Below are 14,557 nucleotides of genomic sequence, written 5' to 3'. Positions count from 1 at the left end.
TTTCTTCCACACACCAAACATGATTAACCACAAGTTACCCTGTTATTAAAACCCTTTAATGTGCTTATTTGGCCAAGTGTTTTTCCACCAGCAAGTGCTGAATTTGACCACAAAAGTAGAAGAAGACATACAGTGCATTCGGAAAGTATTCAGACTCCTTTACTTTTTTCCTCTCATCAATGTTCACACAAAACTCCATAACAACAACGCAAAAGCAGGTTTTTAGAAATTTTTGCGCAAAAAATCATAATAATAACTGAAGTATCACATTTAAATAACTATTCAGACCCTTTACTCAGTACTTTGTTGAAGCACCTTTGGCAGCAAGTACAGCCTCAAATCTTCTTGGGTAGGACGCTACAAGCTTGGTACACCTGTATTTGGGGAGTTTCTCCCGTTCTTGTCTGCAGATCCTCTCAAGCTCTGCCAGGTTGGATGGGGAACGTTGCTGCACAGCTATTTTCAGGTCTCTCCAGAGATGTTTGATCAGGTTCAAGTCAAGGCTCTGGCTGGGCCACTCAACGACATTGAAACTTGTCTTGAAGCCACTCCTGCGTTGTCTTGGCTGTTCGCTTAGGGTCATTGTCCTATTGGAAGGTGAACTTTCAACCCAGTCTGCAGTCCTGAGCGCTCTGGGGCAGGTTTTTTTCAAGGATCTCTGGACTGCTCCGTTCATCTTTCCCTCGAGCAGCTGAAAAACATCCCCACAGCATGATGTTGCCACCACCATGCTTCACCATAGGGATGGTGACAGGTTTCCCCGAGACCTGACGCTTGGCATTCAGGCCAAAGAGTTCAATCTTGGTTTCATCAGACCAAAAAAAATATTGTTTCTCATGGTCAGAGTCATTTAGGTTATTTTGGTTGAGTGGCCTGATTGGTTGAGTGTTGCAGAGATGGTTGTTCCTCTGGAAGGTTCTCCCATCTCCACAGATGAGCTCTGGAGCTCTGTCAGAGTGACCATCGGGTTCTTGGTCACTTCCCTGACCAAGTCCCCTCTCCCCCGATTGCTCTGTTTGGCCGTGCGACACAATCCTGTCTCGGAGCTCCACGGACAATTCCTTTGACTTTATGACTTGGTTTTTACTCTGACATGCACTGTCAACTGTGGGACCTTATATAGACAGGTGTGTGCCTTCTCCAAATCATGTCTAACCATTTGAATTTACCACAGGTGGGCTCCAATCAAGTTGTAGAGACATCTCAAAGATGATCAAATGAAACAGGATGCACCTGCGCTCAATTTCGAGTCTCATAGTAAAGGGTCTAAATACTTATGTAAATAAGGTATTTCTGTATTTATTTGTAATACATTTGAAAGCATTTCTAAAACCCTGTTTGCACTTTGTCATTATGGGGTATTGTGTGTAGATTGATGAGGAAAATGATTTATTTAATCGATTTTAGAATCAGGCAAACACTTTCCGAATGTACTTTATTTAGAAAGAAAAGTATCGTTCTTTCGGTTTTCACTGATCTTTATTAGATAAGGCCATAGTCATTGTCCTTCATTTTGTATGCTCTGCTCTCACCCAAAATCTATGCAGTTAATGTCGTTGGTCTTGAGGACCTTGCGAAACATCATCCCCCCATCTGTCACCATTGGTCATAAACACATTATTGAATGTACGCCTTAGCCGTCATACCCCACTGCCAAGATAACCCAGGGATGCGGCCACTGGAATGATCACCAGTTAACACTCCCAAAATACGAGCCAAAGCCCCCACCTGGGCAAATGTTGTCTCCAACAAGCAAACGAGAGAGAGAGAGATGGTCTGGGTGGCAGAGTTCCCAACAGCCGAACCCTGGTATGGCATGGGCTCTAGCGTCAGCTGTCCCTCACGCTGCGTAAAACTAGAAACCAAAATAACCTGTAGTATACCCCTTGAAATACCCACCCAAAATCACCCTGATTACAAAATAGCATGTTCCAAGAAATATTATTATGCATTACACAAGTGTGCATTGCATTCAAATCAAATCAAATTGTATTTGTCACATACACATGGTTAGCAGATGTTAGTGCGAGTGTAGCGAAATGCTTGTGCTTCTAATTCCGACAATGCAGTAATAACCAACAAGTCATCTAGCTAACAATTCCAAAACTACTACCTTATAGACACAAGTGTAAGGGGATAAAGAATATGTACATAAAGATATATGAATGAGTGATGGTACAGAGCGGCATAGGCAAGATACAGTAGATGGTATTGAGTGCAGTATATACATATGATTTGAGTATGTAAACAAAGTGGCATAGTTAAAGTGGCTAGTGATACATGTATTACATAAGGATGCAGTAGATGATATAGAGTACAGTATATACGTATACATATGAGATGAATAATGTAGGGTATGTAAACATTATATTGGGTAGCATTGTTTAAAGTGGCTAGTGATATATTTTACATCATTTCCCATCAATTCCCATTATTAAAGTGGCTGGAGTTGAGTCAGTGTATTGGCAGCAGCCACTTTAAGTGTGTTGGCCTTGAGATAGAAGCTGTTTTTCAGTCTCTCGGTCCCAGCTTTGATGCACCTGTACTGACCTCGCCTTCTGGATGATAGCGGGGTGAACAGGCAGTGGCTCGGGTGGTTGCTGTCCTTGATGATCTTTATGGCCTTCCTGTGACATCGGGCATTCGTGGTTTTGTAATGTACCTTCAAAAAGCATATATTCTCAGCTTAGGGTGTGAGGTGGGGTGTGGATGCGAAAGGTACAGATGAAGAGGGTATGGTATGTAGGACACAGTGTCTACACTCCTCCTTCTGCACACAGGCCCCCTGACAGGCCGAGCCAGGAGGGAACATCATGAGGAAGGAGTTTAATTAGGAGCACGCCTCCAGAAAGGGAGAGACTGGGACAGAGACACAGAGCCAAGCAGCCGAGCAGTCTTTCCTCTCTCGCGTTCTTGCTTTCTTTCTCCATCACTCCTCTCTCTCTCTCTCTCTCTCTCTCTCTCTCTCTCTCTCTCTCTCTCTCTCTCTCTCTCTCTCTCTCTCTCTCTCTCTCTCTCTCTCTCTCTCTCTCTCTCTCCCTCTCTCTCTCTCAATCCCTCTTTTCCTCCTGTCTTGCTTCCTCTGTTTCTCATCTCTCTCTCTTTCTCTCACTTCAAAGTGTGTCCAAGATAGCCTATTGTCTGCTTTGTTAGATTGATCTCCACTCATCAATATAGCTTTGGACTGTGGATCACGGAGCTTTTATCTCCAACTACTATTAAGATGTCAGCATCTTGGTCTTCGTACCGAGGTATTTTTCTCCCCTCACAATTATTATTTTTAGATAGACAGACGGGAAACATTTGATGTCAGTGAAAATATGTGGGAATAAAACAGCGTCGATTTGAGCATTTGACGTGAGTGAGGTGTTTTATCACTATGTTTGTATTATCTACATATCCCCTGAACAGTTGTTTATTTTCCTGCCATTTCTTGACATGGTGTATTTATCTTTCTTTCTATATCGACTATGACTACTTTAGCGGGAAAATTTATATTTTTACTTTTATTTATCGTTTTGATACACTGGCCACTTATTTTCTCGCTTTTGAGATGATGTCAGTGGATCTAAAGAGAGAGAGAGAGAGAGAGAGAGAGAGAGAGAGAGAGAGAGAGAGAGAGAGAGAGAGAGAGAGAGAGAGAGAGAGAGAGAGAGAGAGAGAGAGAGAGAGAGAGAGAGAGAGAGAGAGAGAGAGAGAGAGAGAGAGAGAGAGAGAGAGAGAGAGAGAGAGAGAGAGAGAGAGAGAGAGAGAGGCCTTCTATGGCCATGTCATGGCTGCATTGCCTCTGATTGGCTGCTAGGCTGGATGGCAGCACTTGGCAACAGGTGTGATGTCCCTGACAGGTGGGCATGTCTGGGATGAGTGGCATAGTGACCTTGCATGGCACCCTTAAACTGCTGAGCCCCGGTGGAAAGCTAAGCCAGGGCCACATGCCTCAAAGTCATATGACACTCCCACCCTCCGTCCCACTACCTCATCAACACCCCCAGACAGGCCCACTGCCCCATATCAGTCACGCCATATGGGTCTCAAGTTTGTAGTACCAGAGCAAAGTACCCAAATATTTGAAAAAGGGACAGAGAGAGACACAGAGAGAGACACAGAGAGAGACACAGAGAGAGACACAGAGAGAGACAGAGAGAGAGAGAGAGACAGAGAGAGAGGGACAGAGAGGCTAGTGAATCTTGACACGCTACCTCACCACGAGACGCCTCCGGCATCAAACAGCGATCTCACAAACGAAGCCCTCAGTTCACTAAAACCACACTTTAAAAATAGCTTTATTCTCCTGACATCAAAGATGACTGGAGTGTTATTTGTTTTAGAAACAGGCGGCTCACTCTTAGTCACTTCTATCAATTTACAGTAGTGCGCTTCTCTGCTTGCGACGACAAGCAGAGTGTCACACAAATGAGGGGAATAAAATGGTGAGATTAACTTATTTTAGCATCTCTCTCTCCCATTATCTCACTCTCTCTATTTGTCTCTAGCATTGAGAGACACACACACACACACACATGATCACCATCAAATCTAAGCTGTATTAAAGATAATGTAGTTACAGTGGTGGGTGTGATAGGGAAGCCCAGATGAAAGCAGCGTGAAGCGCTGTCGTCTGCTCAGACAGGAGCGGGTCTGTGATACTCCTCCTGTAGACTAATCTCCTTTTATTAAAGCCGGCCTCTGTGGAGGAGAGAGCGAGGGGAAGGGAGGGAGGGGAGGGAAGTGGGTCTTTGATGGAAGCACTAACTATCAGTTGCTACACCTTTCATTTCACTACTTCACTCACTGTAAATCTAATCGACACAATAGGGGACACATCTCTGCACTCCACACTGCAGTGTGTGTGTGTGTGTATGTACACACACACATAAACAAACACACAAGCATATGCAGATCGCTCAAGAGTAGGGTTGCAAAGGGAGGGTATTTTACTGGGAACTTTAGAAGTTTACCAGTAAACTACCAGAATTTTGGTAGCTTTCAAGAATTTCATGCAATCTATTACAAGACATCTCGTGGCCTTTTTGGGTACTTCAGATGATCACAGGAGTCTGTAATTATCTCTGGCCCTCTGTGTGGCATCATCACATGTAAAATATATGAAATAATTGAATAAGATGATTTAAAAATAAAATATAGAATAACAAAGCTGTAAAACATTATCCGAAATATAAACCATCAACTTAGTGACTATCGTTGGTGTTTCAGCATGACATTTCCTTTATAGATTTGTTTTTACAAACTGTATTTATTTCACTATATAAACATGTATTTGTTGTCAATGTTTTGGCATCAAACTGGCAGCAGTTGTGAATAAAGTCAATAGTTGGAAGAGTTGCAGAGTTAATTGAAAATAATGCCATTGCTGATTAGATTCTTTGTCCATTAATTAGGCTATTTTCTTGAACCATATGGTCTATCTACTCAAAACTCATGGACAATATGGACACAGACATAACAAATGAATGCTATATTGTCTATGACTAAATTATGTGTTTTTTTTCCCTTAAAAAGTGTTTTAACCCTATCCCAAACTTGAACCCTTACCTTAACCAATCGGAATGAGTGCCTGAATGTAATGTTTTAACCCTATCCAAAACCCTGGATCAGAAGGTTGCGTGTTTTTAGTTTTTTAGTTTTAACCCTATCCTAAACCTTAACTCTTACTTTATCCATTCAGAATGAGTGCCTAAACGTTGTGTTTTAACCCTATCTAAAACCTCAACTCTTACCTTATCCATTCAGAATGAGTGCCTAAACGTTGTGTTTTAACCCTATCTAAAACCTTAACTCTTACCTTATCCATTCAGAATGAGTGCCTAAACGTTGTGTTTTAACCCTATCTAAAACCTTAACTCTTACCTTATCCATTCAGAATGAGTGCCTAAACGTTGTGTTTTAACCCTATCTAAAACCTTAACTCTTACCTTATCCATTCAGAATGAGTGCCTAAACATTGTGTTTTAACCCTATCTAAAACCTCAACTCTTACCTTATCCATTCAGAATGAGTGCCTAAACGTTGTGTTTTAACCCTATCTAAAACCTTAACTCTTACCTTATCCATTCAGAATGAGTGCCTAAACGTTGTGTTTTAACCCTATCTAAAACCTTAACTCTTACCTTATCCATTCAGAATGAGTGCCTAAACATTGTGTTTTAACCCTATCTAAAACCTTAACTCTTACCTTATGCATTCAGAATGAGTGCCTAAACGTTGTGTTTTAACCCTATCTAAAACCTTAACTCTTACCTTATCCATTCAGAATGAGTGCCTAAACGTTGTGTTTTAACCCTATCTAAAACCTTAACTCTTACCTTATCCATTCAGAATGAGTGCCTAAACATTGTGTTTTAATCTAATCTAATCTAAAACCTTAACCCTTAACTTTCAAAATGTGGTGTTTGGAGCAACTTTGAAATGCGTTGTTTTGGAGAAATGTGGATAAACGTCGTCTAATCCTGCAGTGAGACTGTGAGAGCTTGTTGCTTACATACCTAAACACACACATTAAAACACACGTGCTGTGGATACACAAAAACAACACGTGCAGAGAAATGATGTTAGATATAATTGTATCACTACCACTTTAGTGAGATACTGTATATCTTGGTCTAACGTGGGATAGAGAGACAGCTCTTCTCTTCCCTTTCCTCCTTCGGTGGCATTGAGAGAGAAGGGGGGCGTGCTGTGGCCACAGAAACAGGATCAGGTGGCCATCAGGTGGCCAAGAGAGAGATTGCTGCCTGTATACACAGTCTGTCAAACACACGCTCTTACACTACCACAGACCTGCCACACACAAACCCAATGCACACGTACATCTGTAACCATAACAGTCCCATTCCGGCCTCCTCAGCTGCCAATGTCAGCAATATGTTTTATTTCGATGTTCATCGCTGACTGTGTCTCTGTGTGATTACAATGTATATAGTCCCCATGGCGCCTCATTTGAGAGAGGAGTATGGATTTCATGTATTGTTAGTGAATGCTATTAAATCATTTATGTTCTTCTGAGTGTTTAGCTACATGTTAACTTGTTGACAAGGACACCGCTGTGTCCCCACCCCACTCCATCCCATCCCACATTGATGGACATTTTATTTTATTTTTTATTTATTTCACCTTTATTTAACCAGCTAGGCAAGTTGAGAACAAGTTCTCATTTACATGGGAATAGATCCTGTCAAAGCACTTTATGCCACACCAAGGACCACATCCCATTTAGCCTGTCAGTACCCACTTTAACCTCTGTGACACATTAGGCACACACACACTTAAAAAAAATTCTCATTCTCATTCATTCCTTCGGTCAGTTGAGTCCATTCTCAGGATCCATTCTAACAAGGGCGTAATTCACATTTCCTCTCCCCTGCTCTACTCTGGGCCCTGTTCCCCTACCCTTCAACTGTGTTGTGCGACTGCTCTGTTTGCAGACGTTGAGAAAGAAGGGTCTAAACGGCTGTGACAGCCCCGACCCCGACGCAGACGACTCGGTCGGCCACAGCCCCGAGTCTGAGGACAAGTACAGGAAAATAAATGAGGACATTGATCTGATGATCAGCAGACAGAGACTGTGTGTAAGTACCGCCCGACACTCCCTGAGCCTTCTTCTCACCCTTCTCTCCCCCCTCTCTCTCTCTTTCTTTTCTTTCTTTCTCCCTTCCTCCAACCGTGCGTCTGCTGTCCATATGATGGGTTTTTTTTGGTGGGACCCGGCAGGCATTAAGCAAGAAGGAGAACAAAGGTGGCGAGAGCCCGGAGCTCGAGTCTGCTCTCACCCTCACCCCGCGCACTGAGGAGAAATACAAACAGATAAACGAGGAGTTTGATCATATGATCAAAACTCATAAGATACCTGTAAGTACTGGACTTACACAGCATGCAGTCTCAGCTGGGTAAATGGCGGACGCTGAGTAACACATATCCAAAATGAACCCCCTATTAGCCCAGCATTGTGTGACACTGCACTGCACGTCTGGTTGAAAAAAAACAAGAGATGAGACTTTCTCATACTTTGAAGCACCTATACATGCGTGTATTCATAGCAGCTAACTCATCTAAGCGTCGTTACCTTAGTGGTTTAGTTCAAGTATAGTGCGCGCTTCGCCTCTCACACTCTTTAACCTCTGGCTCCATTTGTGACATCACACCATTAACCCTTTTACCCATGATCCCTTGCCTGGCTCTCATGAGTGGTGTGGTTTGCATGCAGTTCCTCTTCTCCTGCGCCCACGCTATAACACAGCTCAGTCACCCGAAACAACAGAGGGACAGATGCTAAGGCTCGAAAACAACAGGCACATAGGCACACACACCTGTGCAGACGTGCGCATGCGCACACACAAACACATACCCAAATTCACACCCTACTGTAGCCGTCATTACCTAAATGGGAATAAAACATTAAATTGAAGGCCCTCCCTCACTGTAAAAAAAAAAACACCCACAAGTCGAGTTGATTCAACTCATTACTAATAAGTAACTGGTTCCAGACTTCTTTTGTTTACTCAACTTTTGGTCAAAGTGTTCCCAAAACAACAAAAAAATTGTTGGCCCAAACCTGGCTCCAACTTGAGAAAACATTGGCAGAAATTCTGTCAACTTACGTGTTTGCTCAACTTGTCTCATACATTCTTTCAACCACAAATGATTATTTGGGCATCTTACCTCAAAAAAAAAAAGTTAGTTACACAAACAGTGCTTTTAATATACAATGTTTTCAACATACATGCAGTATTTGACACACATGGACATACATAATTGCATTGTGCATGTTCTTTTGTTCAGTAATTATTGTTCATGTCGCACCTGGGATTTGAACACACTACTTCTTCATGGCATTACTGCCACACCACCATGTCTGTGTCAATTATCAGTTAATTATCAGTTATTCTCTCATCATTGCTTTGTTTTTGACTTATTTAAGCAATTTTTGTTTTTTCTAGATAGTTGTCAAATGTTTGTATGGCATATTATTCTGTTTTAATGTTACTCCTTAAACACTATGATAAATAAAATAGTTTTCCTTGAGTGTACTTTTAACAGAGCCGAGATTTACTTTGAAGAGCAAAGTGTAGCAATACAGATGAAATCAGTTATTGACACAGAGATGGAGGCGTAGCAGGAATATTGGAATGCTGTGAACCAAGAAGTTGTGAGTTCAAATCCCAGGTGAGGACATGTATAAAGGAACATGCATAATGTAATCATGTGTGTCAAATACGTAAGTTGAAAACGTATGTTAAAAGCACTTTGCCTTTCTTTTAGGTAAGATGCCCAAATATACATTTCTAGTTGATTGAACACATGAGACAACTTGAACAAACATATCACTTTAAGTTTACATAATTTTTGACTATGTTTTCTCATGTTTGGGCCAACAATTTTTTTTTTAAGTTCAGGTAACACTTTGACCAAAATGTTTATAATTTTTTTTTAAGACAGTGGAACCAGTAACTTAATAATATTTATTTGATACAACATTTAAAAAAAAAAAAAAATTTTACAGTGGGGAGGGCGAGGAGTGCAGTTGTAATAATGAAGGTGGTGATAATCACATCTAATCAGGAGCAATATATTACCTCGCTGTCATTCAATGATCCCTCAGTTGTGACTGTAGAGATGGACCAGTGTCGACCATAACTTCAACTGCACAGAGTAAATAAAGGTCTTAGCAGTTAGTCAGTCCCAAACAACCAAAGCCAAGTGTGCTCCGCTCTCCATACAAACGGCCATATTGGAATGGTTAGCATTATAGCCATGGAGAAAGAGATGATTCCACAGTAGATCATCGAAAGGGAACAGTAACCTCTGGCAGAGTACTGTAGAGAGGGTGGAGGGGTGTTGTGGTTAGAGGCCGGGTCGGGGTGAGGTTGGGTTAGGGTTGGGGTTTGGATGGGGGGGGGGGCAGTGGCAGTAAGGGTGTCTGCACACAACAAGTGGCAGTTCAGTATGTGGTCATGACGTCTGCCTAGCATAGGGCCTCTGGGTCACAGGGGAGGATGAGTGAAAACAGGAAGGATGGCACCACTGAAATGACAGCTTGCAGAGGGGGCCCACTGTACGCACACACACACACACACACACACACACACACACACACACACACACACACACACACACACACACACACACACACACACACACACACACACACACACACGCACACACACACACACTATGAAAATATTAAAACGTGAAATAGAATAGGAGGTGCTCACTTTTGAGCAATTTAAGAAATCAACCAGACACCCAAGACTGCTGGCGAACCAGCAAAAGCCCCAAAAGAGTGTGAGAGAGAGGGAGAGATGGCAATGAAGACAAGGTGAAAGTCAAGGCTTTTGGACCCCACAAAATTCTATTTGTGTGGCTAAAAGGGAAAAGTTACAGGGGAGAGAAAATTGAAAAAGAAGACGAGGTAGAGCTCATATCCGATTTCCCCTGGCTGATGCTCTCACTGATGAGCCCTTCCATCGCTCTGGGACACATGGCTACAATTAGGGCTATATTTTCTACTTCTTTAAGCTAACATCCAGGAGCGACCACTTCCAGGGCACTCCCAAGGTTAAGCCCTAAGGTGGAGTGACACGATAAACATGACGAATCTGTCGCTTGGGGCCTAGGGGCCTAGCTACCAACCAACCTCATCCACATGCTGCTAGTCTTACCTGCCACTTAAAAAACACTTGATCTCGACATGACAGAGACATACCTCTATTTTAGTAAAAACCTGAGAATTGTGTTTATATAATGTACATTTACCAAAATCATATATAGATTTCCAACATCGTGCTCCACAAAATTGAGCAAATTCAGAACGAGTACATTTGTAGTAGACGAAATCAGCTTCCCTATCTGCTTCAAAAGGATCGGTGTATTGGAATGAGAAACAATGACCAGCCAGTGAAAAGCTGTTGTGCTTTTCCCTGGAAGTCGGCTACGTTAGGAGGTCACCATGTTAATCAAAGGGTGAAAACAGGCACAAGAGAGTCAACGATGGGGCGGTAGAGAGACGAGTATATTCACATTGTAGACGGTGGCTGACCCTTTAAAGATGCCACTGTGGGAGGAGACAGTCCACATTGCACAAGCACATCGTTTCCTCTCATTCCTGGGTGACAAGTAAAAGTCCCTTTCAGTTGTGACATTATCTGGCCGCTGACCCTTTTTTTGTATGACTGGTCTTTCTATGTCCTTTTATCGCTTTCTTTCTCTCGCTCACGGTTTCATTCGAGCTGTGATATATTTCTTTAGCCTTTGGATTCTTTTGGTTCTCTCTTCCACTGTAATCTTTAACAGTTATCTCTATGCCTGTGTATTCTATTGTTGTGTTCTTTTGTTTTGTCTCTATTGTGTTTAATCATGCGTTCTTCCTCTTGTCTCTCTCTCTCTCTCTCTCAGCAGGGCGTGGCCCCCTCCAACTATGAGATGCCGGTGTCCATCCCCGTTAGCAACCAGAACAGTCTCATCTACAGCCACCCAGGAGGTTCCCTAGGCAACCACAACCTGCTGCCCCTGGCACACCACATGCAGAGGAACAGCATGTCCCCCGGTGTCACACACAGACCTGCCAGTGCAGGTAACACACAAACAAACACAAACTCTTTAAAGAGAAGCCCTCCATAACCATTCAGGGGAACGCACAGAGGAAATAAGGTCAGCTCTACTGACTGATAGTTCATTTAAGGGAAGGTGACTCAATATTACATTCAAACCAAGTCAGCAATCCCCTCCATTTACTGTGAGGCACTGTCCTGGGGATGTCAGGCCCTATGTATAGGTTTTAAGTTGCTGGTGACATAAGCACATGAGGCCTGTCGGTTTGTTATTGTTGTCTGAAGGCTCTATTTTGTCCCTCTGGGCAGTAGCCTGCTGCCCACACCCTCACCCTGTCATTAGGTCTGGATGCACCGCGCACCGGCACAAAGTAAATATGAGTTTTGGCGCTGCCGCCACCACACTAACCGCACACGCTCACGCTCCTCCCACTCCTCCACCTCGCACGACTTAAAAATACAAATGTGTCATTTTTTTGGGACGCTATCGTCCAGTATCCACTCGCAGCGTCCGTTTGACTAGAACTTGTGGTTTGTTGGAAAGCTGTGGCATTTGGGTTTACACACACACACACACACACACACACACACACACACACACACACACACACACACACACACACACACACACACACACACACACACACAGACACGCACACACACAAACACACACACACATCAGCCCTGGCACAAAAGAAGAAGGGGCTGATGGTTAAAGTAACTTAGACAGACTGTCACTGAAAGGCGAGAGAAGAGGAGGGAGCTGATGGGATGTGGGTGTGAAGGAGGGAGGCCTCTCCTCTAATGTTTTCCTCTTTTCCTCTCATCCCTCTTTCATCTTTCAGGTGGCCTCATGGGTGCTGACCTCACCACTGGTGCGGTTAGCAGTGCTGGTAAGGATGGCATCCTCCTTCTCACACACATAGATAAACACACACACAGGGCACCCACTCTCCCACCCAGACCATAAAACGCATGACTAATACCAACCTAAACTAAAATTGAGTTCCTGTCCTTGACGTGTTGATTTTAATGGTCTTGGAGTTCCTTAGGGAATGTTTGTCCAGTTCTGGGTCCGTGGTACATCCTGGTCTCGGCTCAGCAATTCTCTAACAAGTGGAAAAAGGAAAGAAAATAATATTAGAGTGGGTAGGAAGACATTCAATCACAAAAGGGAAGGTGCTGTGTATGTGAGTTTTAGGGATCTTAGGGATCAGAGGTGTTATACCTATGCTTTTATTTGTCCTTCTGTCTTCTGCACTCTCTTTCTGTGTGTCAAATCAAATCAAATCAAATTGTATTAGTCACATGCGGCGAATACAACAGGTGTAGTAGACCTTACAGTGAAATGCTTACTTACAAGCCCCGAACCGACAGTGCAGTTTAAAAAAATACGGATAAGAATAAGAGATAAAGGTAACAATCAATTAAAGAGGAGCAGTAAAAAAATAACAATATAAACAGGGGGGGTACAGAGTCACTGCGTGGGGACACCGGTTAGTTGAGTTAGTAAGAACAGTACATGTAGGTAGAGTTAATTAAAGTGACAATGCATTGATGACAACAGAGAGTGGCAGTGGTGTCAAGAGGAGGGGGGCAGGCAATGTGAATAGTCTGGGTTGCCATTTGACTAGATGTTCAGGAGTCTTATGGCTTGGGGATAGAAGCTGTTTCGAAGCCTCTTGGACCTAGACTTGGTGCTCCGGTACCGCTTGCCGTTTGGTCGCAGAGAGAATAGTCTATGACTAGGTTAGCTGGAGTCTTTGACAATTTTCTGGCCCTTCCTCTGACACCGCCTGGTACAGAAGTCCTGGATGGCAGAAATCTTAGCCCCAGTGATGTACTGGGCCGTTCACACCACCCTCTGTAGTGCCTTGCGGTCAGAGGCTGAGCAGTTGCCATACCAGGCAGTGATGCAACCGGTCAGGATGCCCTCGATGGTGCAGCTGTAGAACCTTTTGAGGATCTGAGGACCCATGCCAAATCTTTTCAGTCTCCTGAGGGAGAATAGGTTTTGTTATGCCCGCTTCACGACTGTCATGGTGTGCTTGGACCATGTTAGTTTGTTGGTGATGTGGACACCAAGGAACTTGAAGCTCTCAACCTGCTCCACAGCAGCCCCGTCAATGAGAATTGGGGCGTGCTCGGTCCTCCTTTTCCTGTAGTCCACAATCTTCTCCTTTGTCTTGATCACATTGAGGGAGCGGTAGTTGACCTGGCACCACACGACCAGGTCTCTGACCTCCTCCCTATAGGCTGTCTCGTTGTTGTCGGTGATCAATCCTACCACTGTTGTGTCATCGGCAAATGTAATGATGGTGTTGGAGTCGTGCCTGGCCGTGCAGTCTTGAGTGAACAGGGAGTACAGGAGGGGGCTGAGCACGCACCCCTGAGGGGCCCCTGTGTTGAGGATCAGCATGGCGGATGTGTTGTTACCTACCCTTACCACCTGGAGGCGGCCCGTCAGGAAGTCCAGGATCCAGGTGTTTAGTCCCAGGGTCCTTAGCTTATTGATGAGCTTTGACGGCACTATAATGTGTAATGTGTGTGTGTGTGTGTGTGTGTGTGTGTGTGTGTGTGTGTGTGTGTGTGTGTGTGTGTGTGTGTGTGTGTGTGTGTGTGTGTGTGTGTGTGTGTGTGTGTGTGTGTGTGTGTGCGCATTATGTCTTAATGAGCCGAGCATCATCACACTGCATTATACGACCCTTTAACCACTGTTTATTTCCTCTATCCTGACAACACACACGTCTCATTTTGTTTGGATATTTTAAGTCATTCATAGGCTATCTACTGTCATATGTCTTGAGCAAAATACATTTAACATGGGCGTGGCTCGCCATGCCATAATGTTCCTGTGGAAAGTAAATCAGGCCATGTGTTTGTGTGTGTCTGCATTTATTTGCATGAGTTTGATTGGATTTACATGTGTGTTTGTGGGGTCATATGTGGTCACAATTTGTTGTACAGATTATATTCAACGGTTTGTCTTATAG

The 14,557-nt window shown here is 43.5% G+C and overlaps 1 protein-coding gene and 1 long non-coding RNA gene across 10 annotated transcripts in view; one reads left to right on the top strand and one right to left on the bottom strand.

Moving 5' to 3' along the window:
- Positions 1 to 14,557, top strand: part of LOC118358034 (myocyte-specific enhancer factor 2C-like) — a 97,918-nt gene that overhangs the window by 66,361 nt on the left and 17,000 nt on the right. For 4 of the 9 annotated variants that reach the window (XM_052478531.1, XM_052478532.1, XM_052478530.1 and 1 more), the window contains 4 exons: positions 7,443 to 7,586; positions 7,729 to 7,866; positions 11,410 to 11,587; positions 12,410 to 12,457. In XM_052478531.1, the coding sequence (XP_052334491.1) occupies positions 7,443 to 7,586; positions 7,729 to 7,866; positions 11,410 to 11,587; positions 12,410 to 12,457 (508 nt within the window). The remainder of the gene's footprint in view (positions 1 to 7,442; positions 7,587 to 7,728; positions 7,867 to 11,409; positions 11,588 to 12,409; positions 12,458 to 14,557) is intronic. The other 5 variants (XM_052478534.1, XM_052478539.1, XM_052478538.1 and 2 more) reach the window with 5 other exon arrangements.
- Positions 5,806 to 6,346, bottom strand: LOC127911663 (uncharacterized). Its single transcript, XR_008078803.1, has 3 exons — positions 6,259 to 6,346; positions 5,999 to 6,128; positions 5,806 to 5,933 (listed from the first exon to the last, which is right to left on the bottom strand). It is a non-coding gene; the product is annotated as an uncharacterized LOC127911663 (long non-coding RNA).

This window comes from Oncorhynchus keta, chromosome 25 (genome assembly GCF_023373465.1).
Source record: "Oncorhynchus keta strain PuntledgeMale-10-30-2019 chromosome 25, Oket_V2, whole genome shotgun sequence".
Lineage (NCBI taxonomy): Eukaryota > Metazoa > Chordata > Actinopteri > Salmoniformes > Salmonidae > Oncorhynchus > Oncorhynchus keta.
The sequence above is the reverse complement of the archived record's forward strand: the minus strand, read 5'-3'. Positions and strand labels throughout refer to the sequence as shown.